The following is a 15,408-nucleotide window of genomic DNA, read 5'->3' on the forward strand; positions in this document are numbered from 1 at the left end:
CGATCTGCAGACGGCGGTCTTCTCGCACGGCCAGCTCTGTGTCGCCTCATCTCGATCCCGCGATCCCAACCAGGTGAAAGTCCGCATCGAACCGAACCCCCGGCAAGGCCATCTACTTAACGACGAGAGAAAATTCATACCAAATGTCGTTTTAAAATAAGTCTTCCAGATGTAAAATGAGAAGCTTTTAATGAAGAAATACAATTATCAAATTCAAAACAATCAAATTAAAACTGTTTCATTTTAAAACTTCAAAACAGAGCCTCGGGAGCTTGCGTGGAGGCATCGTTCGTGTGCAATTTTTTTCGTGACTTTCCTGGCCCCAGGCTGTAAATGGTTGAGGGGCACCGCAGGCGGTCAGGCTTGCTTCAACCCTTGGTTGTGAACATCCAGACGTTAATCAGCAAGGACCATTTCTTGTCCTAGTTCACCAACATATAAGACGTCATGCAAAATTCTCATGAGTGTTGTTGTGGAGAATGTATCTACTAGATGTCCTCTGCCTTGTAACCGAATACAAATCTGTACCAAAAATGAATTTCAAATGTGCACTTAAAATTACTTCCTTGCTATGAAGCAGATCAGCAGACACGACATCTTTCATTTATCGATCTCTCCATGAAATAAAGGAATGTTTTACACAAACTAAAACTAGCACAGCCTTCTGGGAGTGCATCATTGATTCAGTGCAAGCCACCTGTGGACTCTTATTGGTGCACAACATCTCAAAAGCAGCCGGGCTGCTTAAACCGATAGTTTCGAACATCCAGACGTTAATCAGCAGGGAGCATTTCTAGACCTAGTTAGACAAAATCTACGTCAACACGTAATACAAAATTATAATTCGTGTTGAAGAGAATGTATCTCCTCTACGTGTAACTGATTAATAATCCGAGTGTGCTCCCTATTTCAAAGACAATGAGTTGCTCCAGAGGGAGATGCTTCCTGAAACATAAAAATACCCTTTGACCTGTATCACAAGAACAATGAGTCTCACCTTAGTTATCTGTACAGGTTACTTCCAAAACACACACTTTGTCCTAACATCACTTATTTAATGTTTGACCCTTATAGACAAAATGTTACATGTATGCACACAATCAGACAAGTATTCATTCTAAATAATTAAGTCATTTTAAAAATTTGTATTACTGCACTGAAATATACTGCATCAGGTTACATCGCATTAACAATAACCTATTTTAAAAAAAATACGCACCGTCTGCTTAACAGTGTATGTACAACATACTATTGCGCCATTCAAAACGAGTTGGCCATTGCATGCTGGCGTCTGGGTCAAAATGTATCAAATTCTAAACATTACCTACAAACTCCACAACTGAGATGCCACATCAACCATCGCCCCCTACTGACAGGCTCTTGTCCATATGCAGGCCGGTGCAGGGCCACCACCTTGTGTCACACAGGGGCAGCTGCTATTTGGGGATGCTCTTCGAGTGTTTGAGACGAGATACGATACAAAACTCCGAATTGCCAGAGGCGATTAAGCAAGCACCATATAAATGGAATTATTAGAACATAGTGAATGCTTGGGAGCTTATTGGTTCTCGCTCCTGGTTAGAGATCTACCCAACCCACAGGGCCACAAAGACTGGCCGCTCTTACTCTGCAGGTTGAACCTAGGAATTGAGTGTTCAACTTCATTCTTGTCATTAAAGACCTGTGACAAAGGTGCATCTATTGGAGCGACATCGTCTCAAGCTTACACATCTACCGGGTCTCCATTTGACTTTGTATTGTCTCGGAGGAAGTCCACCCACACTTCCACTTCCACAAACTGCTGGGAGTTGCCTCGCTCTGCCTCACAGTCAGAATTCTCCTCCTGCTTCACATTGCCTCCATCGATGTGAAGGTCCGATTTTGGAGTTGAATCTTCATCTTCACATTTTACCTTCAGTTCTTCGCTCTTCACCATCACTTCTTCACATTTTACCTTCACCTCTTCATATTTCACCTCGATACCTTTAAAAGTGTCCAAGCTGGGATTTTCTTCCGGTTCTTGTTTCATGAGGGATGGGCTCATTGCGACACTTTGACTTTCACAAGCTGATTTCAGACTCCACTCCTTGTGGATCTTCCGATGCTTGTGTGTTCTCTGGTGTCTTTGAAGATTTGATGAAAGTGCAAATGCCTTCCCACACACACTGCACTTGAAGGGTTTCTCTCCTGTGTGAGTTCTCTGGTGTGTTACAAGAGTAGATGATTGTGCACACGCCTTCCCACACACACTGCACTTGAAGGGTTTCTCTCCTGTGTGTGTTCTCTGGTGTTTTACAAGAGCAGATGAATCTGAAAACGCCGTCCCACACACACTGCACTTAAAGGCTTTCTCTCCCGTGTGTGTTCTCTGGTGTTTTACAAGAGCAGGTGAATTTGAAAACGCCATCCCACACACACTGCACTTGAAGGGTTTCTCTCCCGTGTGTGTTCTCTGGTGTGTTACAAGAACAGATGAATGTGCAAACGCCTTCCCACACACACTGCACTTGAAGGGTTTCTCTCCTGTGTGTGTTCTCTGGTGTACATGAAGATGCATTAACCGTGCAAACGCCTTCCCACACACACTGCACTTGAAGGGTTTCTCTCCTGTGTGAGTTCTCAGGTGCCGTATCAAATGGTCAGGACGATCCGTGCTGTATGCACACCGTTCGCATTGTTGCCTTTTTGCACCGATCTGCACCGAGTGCCTTTGCTCCATCAGACAATTTCTGCAGAGGAAGCGACAGCTGCAGACAGAAAAAGGAATATCCCCACCATCTACACGTCAGTATCGATGCACAGAGGAATGCATATATACAGTCACACGTGGCACAGATGTCTTTGAATGCTGGGATGAACAGTTCCGACTTCTGCTGCACGTGTGCTGTGATAACTTCCTGACTCCATTCTTACAAAAAGTTCCAGAGGAAAACAAAAATAAACTACTATTTTGATATAACCTCCGTGCTCAATAGAGTTAATAGACTTTACTGCAAATACAAACTTGACCCTGTCACACACTCAGAGGTGGAGCCAGGATTTTCAGGTAGGGCGGGCAACCCCTCCAGCAATGAAAAATGATAAGAGTTGTTAGTAAGGAGTTGTTAGTAAGGAGTTGTTAGTAAGTAAGGAGTTGTTATTAAGTAAGGAGTTGTTAGTAAGGAGTTGTTAGTAAGTAAGGAGTTGTCAGTAAGTAAGGAGATGTTAGTAAGGACTTGTCCTATGCTTTTTATTCGACGCCTGTGATCGGCATCGCGTTCGCTGAAGGTGTTTGCCATCAGGGAAGTCGTGTACTGAATACGCAACTGCACACAATTGTAAATTTGTGTCTGTTAGAAAACTTGAAATTTGTAATGTGGATAGCTTCCAGCCTGGACACAATGCACAAAGTATTCAAAAATACTTTTTTTCATTTTGGGGGGGTGGGGGAAATTACCATGGAGTGTGTGGCGTCAACCCGCAACACAGATAAGGGAATATGAAATTTGAAATTTATCAAAGACAAGAATCCAAGTCCCGGGCGAAGCCGGGTAGTGAAGCTAGTTACTAATAAACCCCAATAATCCCATCGAAATTAGGGATTTCGATCGGACCGTTGGGGGGGCACGTGCCAACACACCCCCACTGGCTCCATCACTGTCACGCACTGGCATAGTGCACAGGTGATGGTGTGTCCAGACCCATGCCTGGCCACCTTCACCTGCTCAGAATTCATGCTTCCTCACTCCACCAAGTAGAGTGAACACCGCCACGCGTCCAGAGTGAACACCGCCACGCGTCCAGAGTGAACAACGCCAAGCGACTAGAGTGAACACCGCCGCGCGTCTAGAGTGAACACCGCCGCGTGTCTAGAGTGAACACCGCCGCGCGTCTAGAGTGAACACCGCCGCGTGTCTAGAGTGAACACCGCCACGCGTCTAGAGTGAACACCGCCACGAGTCTAGAATGAACACCGCCACGCGCCCAGAGTGAACACCGCCACGTGTCTAGAGTGAACACCGCCGCGCGTCTAGAGTGAACACCGCCGCGTGTCTAGAGTGAACACCGCCACGCGTCTAGAGTGAACACCGCCACGTATCTAGAGTGAACACCACCACGCGTCTAGAGTGAACACCGCCACGCGTCTAGAGTGAACACCGCCACCCGTCTAGAGTGAACACCGCCACGCGTCTAGAGTGAACACCGCCACGAGTCTAGAATGAACACCGCCACGCACCCAGAGTGAACACCGCCACGTGTCTAGAATGAACACCGCCACGCGTCTAGAGTGAACACCGCCGCGCTTCTAGAGTGAACACCACCACGCTGTTGACGAGCCTCACCTTGTGATGTGGGCAGGCCGCTTCTGAAAACAAAAGTGGTACAGCAGCTCAAGCGGGCTTGGCCTGGTAAAAAAGAATTAAATAAAAACTGCGTGAATATTTAAAAGTAAAACAAAGTGACAAAGTGGCGAGCCGTGTGAAGACAAATTAAACTTAAGTGAGAGAATTGAAGTAAACGCAATCAGGCGAGGGCAGGAGGCAAGGCCTGCGTGGCTAGGCCCCGCGCTGTAAAGTTCCAACCTGGACATCGCTTCCATGCTCGCTGCTACTCAATTGACATCCCTACGAGAGAGAGAGCGAGGCTCTACCTCGGTAAACAAAAACAACAACCACCACCACAACAACCACTACAACCACCAACACAACAACCACCGCAACAACCAGCACCACAACAACCAGCACCACAACAACCACCACCACAACAACCACCACCACAACCACCATAACCACCACAACAAACACCACCACAACAACCACCACAACCACCACAACAACCACTACCACAACCACCACCACAACAACCACCACCACAACCACCACAACAACCACCACCACAACAACCACCGCAACAACCACCACCACAACAACCACTACAACCACCACCACAGCAACCACCACAACCACTACCACAACCACCACAACAACCACCACCGCAACAACCACCACAACAACCACCACCACAACCACCACAACAACCACAACAACCACCACCACCACAACAACCACCACCACAACAACCACCACCACAACCACCACAACCACCACAACAACCACAACAACCACCACAAGAAGTAAAACAAAGTGACAAAGTGGCGAGCCGAGTGAAGACAAATTAAACTTAAGCGAGAGAATTGAAGCAAACGCGATCAGGCGAGGGCAAGAGGCAAGGCCCCGCGTGGCTAGGCCCCGTGCTGTAAAGTTCCAACCTGGACATCGCTTCCATGCTCGCTGCTACATCCCTACGAGAGAGAGCGAGGCTCTACCTCGGTAAACAACAACCACCACCACAACAACCACCACCACAACCACCACCACCACCACAACCACATCCGCGATGAGAATTTCTCACCTCGGATTTCAGTGCACGGCGGAGCAGCAGCTTCCTGTTACTTCGTGACGTCACGCAGCAGCAGTAGGTGACATGACGTCACTTGCGGGGTACAAAACACTCCCCTCCCACAATGAGCGGCTCTGTAACTTGAATAAATTATGTTAATGAGCCTGGCCCATACGTGGAGGGATGGGCGTGGGTGCCGAACTCGTCGCAATAAACTCGCAACGGCTTTCATGAATATATTATGTTAATGAGCCGCCAGTCACCGGCAGTAGCTTTGCCCAAATAAGGATTCTAATTGAACAGATAAGGTAAGTGACCCAGGCAGAGGTGACGTCACGCTCAAGGGCGCGGTGGACGGGGTGGGGTGAATACCTTGGTGACATGACGTTCCTAGCGAGGTACATCTCCCCCTGGCGTTTCATGCCGATGAGGTAATGCTGAGTGGTGACGTCACAGAGCGGAGTTGGAGTTTAAGTTGATTTAGATTCATTTTCCATTGCTCCCTCTCTTGATCAGAGACCCCTTGGGTGTGTGAGCTGAGCAACAACGTGTACATTATTGTGTACACACTGTGTGTGTGTGATTGTACACTGTGTGTGTACACTGTGTAAACTGTGTGTGTACAGTGTATATACACTGTGTATGTGTGTACACTGTGTGTGTGTACACTGTGTGTGTGTACACGGTGTGTGTGTGTGTGTACACTGTGTGTGTACAGTGTGTGTGTGTACACTGTGTGTGTACACGGTGTGTGTGCACTGTGTGTGTGTACACGGTGTGTGTGTACACGGTGTGTGTGTACACTGTGTGTGTGTACACGGTGTGTTTGTGTACACGGTGTGTTTGTGTACACGGTGTGTTTGTGTACAGTGTATATACACTGTGTGTGTGTGTACACTCTGTGTGTACACACTGTGTGTGTGTGTGTACACTGTCAGTATAACACGTAGGCTTTCGCGACCAATATTATTCATAATATAGGTTTTTGGGTTAGATCGCGTTATCTATAAATGTGTCGTAACCCTCCACCACCCGACACGGCCAATCAGCAAAAAAGTGTCACGTTGACAAAAGACAATTAGTTCACTACTTTAGCCCACCGGTGTGTTGAAGAGTGAATCCACAACATTTGCAGTTTGAATACGCCGTTTCGCTGGTAATTACGGTTTTTAAAATTTTATTCAGTATCTCAGCGGAGACAACAAAAACAAAACAAAGCAAAGACCGAGGGGCCGCCCCCTCGCTCGCGCCATAAAGGCCTCGCTCGGCCACCGACCCATCCTCTGGACCGGAGTCACCCCTGCCACAGCACTGAAGGGGCAGCCTCCCCTTCCAGTCATGCACACCTTCACTCCCGGACGCCGGCGAGGCCCCCCCCCCCCCGGCCGCCCTAGCCTACCCTGGGCAGCGGCCACTTCCATCGTTCCCTTGCGGCATCGCGCCCCATTTTCACCCGGTCCACCTCCACCACCCTTTCCAACAATCTCCTGGCAACATAACATGTCTCCAACGGGGACATCAGGGACCCCTCCAGCTCTTTCTTTCGCGCTTTCCACAGCGCCTCCTTCGTCGCTCCTATTACAGCCCACACCTGGTCCCTGTCCTCCCTCCCCACCCCCCGCAGCTCTCCCCACATGACGTCCCATGCCGTCACCCTCGACAGCGCGAAACGGGCCAGCAACGGCTTACTCCTCCTCCAGACCTCCTGGGCAAAAGGGCACGCCACCATCACGTGCGATGCAGTTTCGTCCGCGTTGCAGCCCCTCGGACACTTGGGGGTATGCGCCATTTGGCGGCTGTACAAGAAACCCCGCGTCTCCAGCTTGTCCTGGACAGCCAGCCATGACAGGTCCCTCTGCTCCTTCGTGAGCGCTGCCGACAACACATTCCTCCAAATCTTCCCGTGCATCTCCCTCCTCGCACCGGCCACCGCGTCACAGGCCTCCTCCTTCTCCGCCGCAGCTCGCACCTCCCTGGGAGCCCACCGGCCCCCCCACCGGTTCAGGCCGTGCTGTCTAACGTAGCTCCCCACCACGTCGCTGACCCAGCCCCCCGGCCAGTCCAAAGGAGAGCTCCTTCCTACCTCAGTCATCCCGAGCCCCCGCAACCGCCACGTCAGCCGACACCTCATATAGCACGCTGCCTTGCCCCGCGGCTCCGCAGAGAAAAACAGCCGCAGCGCATTGCAGACAAAAGTCGATTGAAGGGTATACCCCACATTTGGGGCACCCCTCCCCCCATTCCCGACCTGCAGACACACCGCAGCCCTCCTCACCCTCTCCATCCCTCCCCCCCAGATAAACCTGAAAATCGCCGAGGTCAAGGCCTTAGCCTCCCTCCCACCTGGCGGGAAAACCTGCGCCAAGTAGTTTAGGGATGGTAATATTTCTGTCTTTACCACCATAATCCTACCGGCCATCGTGAGCCGCCTCCCAGCACACTTACCCAGACAGCCCTTTGCCTTCCTCACCCCCTTCTCCCAGTTATTTTCCCCCATCCTATCCCCACGGAAGAACACCCCCAGTACCTTTATCCCCTCTGTTTGTAGACTCAATTCCGGCGGCCGACCCTCGAAAAGCCTCGAGTCTCCATAAACCATCAGCTCACTTTTCCCCACACTAACCTTCAATCCGGAGGCCGCGCAGAACCTCCCCATCCCCTCCATTGCGCTCCATACCGATGCTACGTCCCTACATAGCATGGCCACATCGTCCATGTACAGGGTCACCTTTCCTTGCTCCTTGCTCCCCGGTATTACCACCCCCCTAATCCTCTGGTCATTCCGTATCATCTGCGCCAGAGGCTCCATGCACATGACAAATAGTACTGGGGACATCGGGCATCCCTGCCGCACCCCGGAACCCACTGGAATGATCCCGGAGCGTTCCCCATTTATCAGGAGCCTGGCTCTGAGCCCCCCATAAAGTCGCTAGACCCACTCCACCAGGGGCCCACACACCCCCATCCTCTCCATCACCGCCAGCATGAATTCATGAGAGAGGCGGTCGAAGGCCTTGTCCAGGTCCAGACTTAGGATCCCCAACGGGCACCCCCTCTCTCTCTCGCCTTCAATCGCCTCCCTCAAAACCACCAAAGTGTCGGCAATCCTCCTCCCTGGGACCGCACACGTCTGGTCCAGCCCCACCACCTCACCCACCACCTTCCCCAGTCGCCCCGCGACTACCCTTGCCAAGATCTTGTAGTCTGCATTCAGGAGGGTTATTGGCCTCCAACTTCCCAGGTCCCTACGGTCTCCCTTCCCTTTATAAATCAATGTGACCAGGCCCTCCCGCATGTCGTCCGGCACCCGCCCCTCCACCAGAGTTTCCCTATAAATTTGCATAATATCCTCTTTCAGGAGTTCCCAGAATTTTATATAGAAGTCCGCTGGAATCCTGTCCGGGCCTGGGGTCCTGTTCTTGTTCAGCCCCTTCACCGCCCCTTCCACTTCTTCCCGTCGAATCCTCTCCTCTAGCGCCTCCGGGTTCTCAACCCTCTTCCCCAATGCCCCCAGCAGCTCCTCCCGCCGCCCCCCATCTATCCCTTTCCTCTTATACAAATCCCCATAACAGTCTTCCGCTACACTAATCATCCCTTCCGTCGTCACCTGTCTACCTCTAGTAGGACTAACCAGCTCCCTCATTTACTTGTCTCCCTCCCTACCCGCCTCAAAGAAAAATCTTGTACACTGTTCCCTATCTTCTGTTGCCCTGACCCTCGCCCTATACACTAATTGCCTAGTCCTCTTTTCCAGGACTGAGGCTACCCTCCCTTTCAACTCCTCTATCCTTTCTCCCACCGGGAACCCTAGCTCTAGCAGTCTATACAGCCTTTCTAACCTAGCGTTCCACTGTCTCAATTCTCTACCCACCCCCTTCCTCCTACTATAACGCTGAAAGAACGTTCTTATCCTACCTTTTATCTGCCCCCACCACTCCACCCTCGTGGGGAAGCACACCTGCAGCGTCCTCCAGCTGGCATACGCTCGCGTGAAATCCTCCGCCACCTCCTGATCCACCAGCAAGCCCACATTCATCTTCCACACACCCTTCCCCCTCTTCACTCCACCTGGGATCACAAGCCCCGCCACCACCATTCTGTGATCCGAGAGGGGAAAAGGATCCACCCCCGCACTTCCCACAATCACCTTGTCGGAGACGAAAATAAAGTCGACACGTGACTGTGTGCCCCCACTCTTATCCACCCACGTGAACCCTGGCCGCGTGCCATGCACCCTCCTGAACGTATCCACCATCCCAAAGTCCTCCATCAACTCCCTCAGTTTCCTGGAAGAGGAATCTAACTTCCTCCTCGACTTTACCGACACCAGATCCGCCAGACACAACGGGCAGTTAAAATCACCCCCCACAATGACCTGCCTCCTGGTGGCCAGTAGGCCCGCCAGGCTCTCCCACACCTCCGTCCTGTCCATACATCGTACCGGGGCATACACATTTATCAGCCGTAGCTCCACACCCTGGTAAGATGCATCTACACAGAGGAGCCGACCCGGTATTATTTCCTGGGTCTCTTCCACTCTCATTCCCCTTCTTCCTAGGAGGGTAACCACGCCTGTACATCTGTTCCTGTTGCTGCCAGACCAAATGTAGTGTCCCTTCCATTCGTCCAGCAGAGCCTCCGACCCTAGGGTATAGGGTAGGTGACATTCTTGGAGGAAAATTAAGTCACGTCTGGTGATCTGCAGCCACTGCATGATTGCCCCTCTCCTTCCCTTCCCCTTCATTCCTCTCACATTAACAGATGCTACAGATATGTCCATGCCGAGGCGTGCATTATTCCGTGTCAGACTCCGGTGCGTGCTCCCCACGTCTGCCTTTGTCAGCCTTCTCCTTCACCTTTTTTCTACCCTTCAACCTCCGGGGCTTCCCCCGGGTCAAACGTCCCCCCCCCCCCCTTCCGCCCACCTCCACCCAGATTCCCCCGAATCCGGCGAGGATCCTGAAAGGCTCGCATCTTGCTGGGGACTAGCTTCTTTCAGAACTATATCCAGCTTCCGTTTTCTCCCCCCCGATTCCTCCCATGAGTCATCCGCTTCTTCCTCCACCCGCTGCCCCTCCTCGCCCTCCTCCTCGCCCATCACCTCCGCCCAGTCCCCCACTGGGGTTTCCGAGTCCTCTTCTCCATCTCCCCTCCCCTCCTCCCCCCCCCTCCAGTGGTGGTGGTGCCCCTCCCCCACAGATCCCCCCCCTCTCACCCTCCCCAGGGGGTCGTGGTTCCTCCACCTCCCCTTTCCCTTCCCCTCCATGCATCCGGCCCACTTCCCGTCCGGGCACCTCCTCCGCCGCCTCCTCTACCTGTCCACTCCGACATGCCCGCACCCTGTTAGCATAGGACTCTGAGCAGGTCCTATACAGATGCCCTCTGCTGCCGCACAGGTTGCGAAGGGCCGGCTCCCCACATTCCTCCACCGTGTGGTCCAGCGCCCTGCACCTGTAACAAACGCGTGCCACGCACGCTGCCGCCAGGTGCCCCCCTCCCTCACACCTCCTACACAGTTTGGGCTGTCTCGCATAGACAACATAGCCCCTGTTCCCCCCAATGTTCAATGCGCTCGGGACGTGCTTCAGTGCCCCCCCCCTCCCTCTTCAGACGCACCCTCCATTGTCTGGCCCCCGTCCATATCCCCGCCGCATCCAGCACCCTCTTGCAACCCGACAGCACCACACAATGCGGCCTCAGCCACACCTCCACGTCCTGATCATACAATGCTTCATTATAAAGGAACACGGTCACAACCTTTGTCTCCAGGTCCGACAGTAACCGCGTCCTCATGGAGGTTAGCGGCTTCTCCCCTGCCTTCTCCTCGAAACGGGCAAGGAAATTTTGCAGCAGAATGTTGGAGTTGAAGCTCACATCAAACGCCCTCCCCCCCGGCAGAGCAATCAAGCAATAGAGGTCCTCCACCTCCACCCGCAGCATCCCAAGCACCACCGACCTCACGAAGGTCGTCCTGTCCAGCATCACTCCCTCTTCCACATCTTCCTTGAATTCGACTCGCACGCAGTTGTGCCTCCTGGCCTGCATCGGGGTCAGGCCCGCCCCAGCTCCGCTGCGATACGTCCCCGCTCCTCCGCCGGGCCTCCCCGCACCCACCGGGCCAGCGACCACGGTCTTCTCCCTCCACTGCCCCTCCCCCGGCCCCTGGGCTGCAGGCGCCTCTCCTGCCCCTTCCTCCCCATTCTGGTCCGGGGCACTCCCACCCCATCCTCCCGGTGCTCCCCCTCGTTCTCTTCCCCGCTCCTCCCTCCCCGCACTCTCCAGCCCATCCACCCCCTCCACTCTCTTCCCTCGTTGCGCCTCACCCAACATCACCCCCACACCAGACGGGCTCACGCCGCTCCTCCGGTCGCTCGCAGCACCCCGGGCATCTTCCTTGGTCCGCGACGTGCGCCGCGACTCCGTCTCCATCCCCGCCATCTCTACGTGGCCGCTGCAGCGGGGTCACTCCTCCCACGGCGCCTGTGGCTCCCCCACCCTCCGGAAGCAAGGCCACCCCAGACCACCCGGCCTGGGGCCCTCGCACACCCCGGGGTGGCTGGAGAACCCACGAGACACCGACGAGCGCTGCAGTAGTGCGTCAGGAAGAACAGGAACAGGAACGCGTTTCGCTGGTAATTACATCCAGCATCATCGGGCAATTCGCCAGAATGGTAAAGCCCTCGCTTGCTCCTGGTCTTAAATAGAGCAGCAGGGTGACGTCATCATTTAACTCATTCAGGTGCAGTGATTTGAGGCAGAGGGGGGGTATTGTAATTATATAATCGATTGGTAATCAGTCAATGGTTATGATTAGTAACGAGTTGTAGATTAGTAATTAGCTGTAATATGTGTTATTGTGATTTTGTGCTACGTTAGTTATCCGTTAATTAGTATGTGTTTCCCTTATAAGGAATTGTAATATGTATTATTTAATAATACGCTTCCAAGCCGCACTAAGCCTATAGCTATCAGAGCGATTAAAGTTATTTCTGTTTCTCTCAATTTCAATGGATTCTCTAATTAGTCTTTGACAGTAATAATTAGTTTTACACAACACTTCAACGTTATCAAAATCAATTGAGTGTCCTTGTTGACAAGCATGTTCTGCCACTGCCGACAGTTGTGTTTGAGATAATTTAATATTTCTTTGGTGTGCTTTTCGTCTTGTGCTGATGTTATGTCCCGTCTGTCCAATATAGCATCTGCCACATAAACAATGAATCCGATATACACCTTCTGTTGATAATTTAGGTAATTCGTCTTTAGTGCAAGATACTAGATTTTGAATTTTGTGTACTGTACCAAATCTTACTGTAATGTTTTGCTTTTGCAAAACACTGGCTAATTTGTCAGTTACTCCTGAGATATATGGAATTTTAATTGTTTTAACAATCTGATCGCTTTCAGCAGTGTTGCTTTGCGAACGTGATTTGGCATTCAGTGCTCTGTTAATTTGAGTATTATTGTAGCCATTCTGTCGTAATGCTTCTTTAACATGTTTGATCTCTCTCACTAGACTTTCACCATCTGACACTGTTGTAGCCCAATGTATGAGCGTCTTGATAAGAGAGGATTTCTGAGCTGGATCGTGATGCGAATCTGCATTCAGATAGGCATCAGTGTGCGTTTGCTTTCTGTAAACGCTGTGTGTTATTTTACCGTTTAGGCCATGTCCAAGCAAAATATCTAGGAACGGGAGTGTGTTATTCGCTTCCATTTCCATGGTGAACTGGATGGCCGGGTTTTGTGCATTGAGATGATATAGAAAATCATTAAGAGTATCTTTATTATGTGACCAGACAACCAAAGTGTCATGCACATAACTAAACCAAAAAGATGGATTTAATGTGCTCGAGGCAAGTGCTCTTATTTCAAAGTTTTCCATGTACAGATTTGCTATAGCAGGAGATAAAGAAGAGCCCATTACTGCTCCTTCCTTTTGTTTAAAGAAATCCCCTCAACATAAGAAGTAAGCGTTATTTAAACAATGGTCAGCAAGTTTCAGAATATCTTTTGGTAAACCTGTATTCTTTACGAGTATATCAAGTAATTTAAGCGATTCGTTCACTGCAACCTTAGTAAATAGAGAAATCGCATCAAAACTTACCAGAATATCATTAAGATTAAGTTTAATATCTTTAATCACATTCACAAGATGTTCTCAATTTCTTATGAATGAAGATGTCCTACCGATGTAGGGCTGTATTTGTTTAGTTATATATTTTGCTAATTTATAAGTGGCAGAGCCAATTGTACTGACTATGGGTCGTAATGGGATGTCGATTTTATGAATCTAAGGTAGCCCATACAGTCTAGGTGGTTTTGAGGCCCTTGGCTTAATTTGGTGTTGCTCATTTTTAGGGATTAATGAATTTTCAATTAATGCAGTAGTCTTACGTTCTAAAGTATTAGTTGGATCTCATTTAATTTTAATGTAAGTACTTTCCTCTAGTAGACTTCTAATTGCATTATCATAATTAGCTCGTGACATCACTACAGTAGTGTGGCCTTTATCAGCTGCCAGGATTTGGATATCTTTATTTACACGGAGCTCTCTTAAGGCTTTTGCCTCGTTAGAGCTAATAATAAAAATAACCACATTTTTTCCATATTTTTGTTTTCTATTTACATGACTTTAATCAGGAAGGGTTTTATTCGCCATGAAAGTTCGCACAGAAACGGAATTTACTTTGGCAGGAAGGTGCATACATTCAACATATAGGAAACTTAAATCTTAAATAAGTGGTATACAAGTCTAACTATACTAAAGGTAGAAAGTCTAACTAACACTAAGGGGCTAAAGTATGTACAATTTTGAATAAATATTTAATATAAAGTAGCTATAAGATACAAGCTAAAAATACAAAAAATACAAATAGGGTAACATAGTGTAAATATGGCAAGGTGTCATTTTGTAGATAAAATGTTAAAGTCAGTGTAAGCCCTTGGCTTTGTTGAAGAGGCCAGCAGCAGAAGGGAAGAAACTGTTTTTGTGGCGTGAGGTTTTGGTCCAAAAGGACCGTAGCCTTCTGCCGGAGGGGAGTAGCTGGAACAGAGAAGTGTCCAGCGTGGGAGGAATCGGCCACAAATCTTCCTCGCTCGCCTCATGCTCCTTGAGGTGTGCAGGTCCTCGAGGGTTGGTAGATTCCATTGGAAACCTAATTTGCCAGGAACAAAATATGATAATTAGTTTTTTTACCCTTTTTTCTGGCAACAAAACTGACACCTTTTTTACAAGGAGTCATGTTTACATTGACCACAATACCTGCGGTCGGAACGCAAACAAAAAACAACTCTGATAATGTATGCACTGTCCTTGAAATTGATTGGTCCACACCCGAGACAGCTTTCTTTAGAGCCTCGTCTCACATGGTGTTGGACCAGAAGACGCCAAAAGGCGCACAACTCAAAGACAATGCACCCTCAGAGTATGAGAGCTCGGGGAAAGCATTTACATCATTAGAAACCTCATTTGCCAGTAACAAAAAATGATATATTTTTTTACCCTTTTATCTGGCAACAAAACTGACACCTTTTTTTTACAAGGAGTCATGTTTACATTGACCACAATACCTGTGGTCGTAACGCAAACAAAAACAACAACTCTGATAATGTATGCACTGTCCTTGAAATTGATTGGTCCACACCCGAGACAGCTTTCTTTAGAGCCTCGTCTCACATGGTGTTTTGACGGACAGATGATTGTAGGTGTAGCTGTCGGTGTACAGGGAGAAGAGCAGTGGGGAAAGGACGCATCCCTGAGGAGTTATGGTGCTGATGGACTTGGAGTCAGAGACTTGTGTTCCCAGCTTAACACACTGCTTCCTGTCAGACAGGAAGTCTGTGATCCACCTGCAGGTGGAGTCGGGCATGTTCAGCTGGAAGAGCTCGTCCTGAAGCAGGGCAGGGATGATGGTGTTGAAGGCAGAGCTGAAGTCCACAAACAGTATCCTGGCGTAGGATGCTCGGGAGTCCAGATGCTGTAGGGTGAAGTGGAGGGCCATGTTAACTGCGTCGTCCACAGACCTG

At 50.0% G+C, this 15,408-nt stretch overlaps 2 protein-coding genes across 2 annotated transcripts in view; both read right to left on the bottom strand.

The window, feature by feature from the left end:
* The window catches only part of LOC116957218 (uncharacterized), a 60,929-nt gene extending 55,574 nt beyond the window's left edge, over nucleotides 1–5,355 (bottom strand). Inside the window, exons 1-2 of the mRNA XM_076055616.1 lie at nucleotides 5,249–5,355; nucleotides 4,323–4,385 (exon numbers count right to left, since the gene is read on the bottom strand). Of these exons, the coding sequence (XP_075911731.1) occupies nucleotides 4,323–4,385; nucleotides 5,249–5,265 (80 nt within the window). The 5' untranslated portion in view covers nucleotides 5,266–5,355. The remainder of the gene's footprint in view (nucleotides 1–4,322; nucleotides 4,386–5,248) is intronic.
* LOC142906835 (uncharacterized) overlaps nucleotides 1–15,408 on the bottom strand; it is a 129,584-nt gene that overhangs the window by 16,431 nt on the left and 97,745 nt on the right. The window lies entirely within an intron of this gene.

The sequence above is a fragment of the Petromyzon marinus genome, chromosome 71, assembly GCF_048934315.1.
Source record: "Petromyzon marinus isolate PM22_M1 ecotype Great Lakes invasive population chromosome 71, UKy_Petmar_22M1.pri1.0, whole genome shotgun sequence".
Lineage (NCBI taxonomy): Eukaryota > Metazoa > Chordata > Hyperoartia > Petromyzontiformes > Petromyzontidae > Petromyzon > Petromyzon marinus.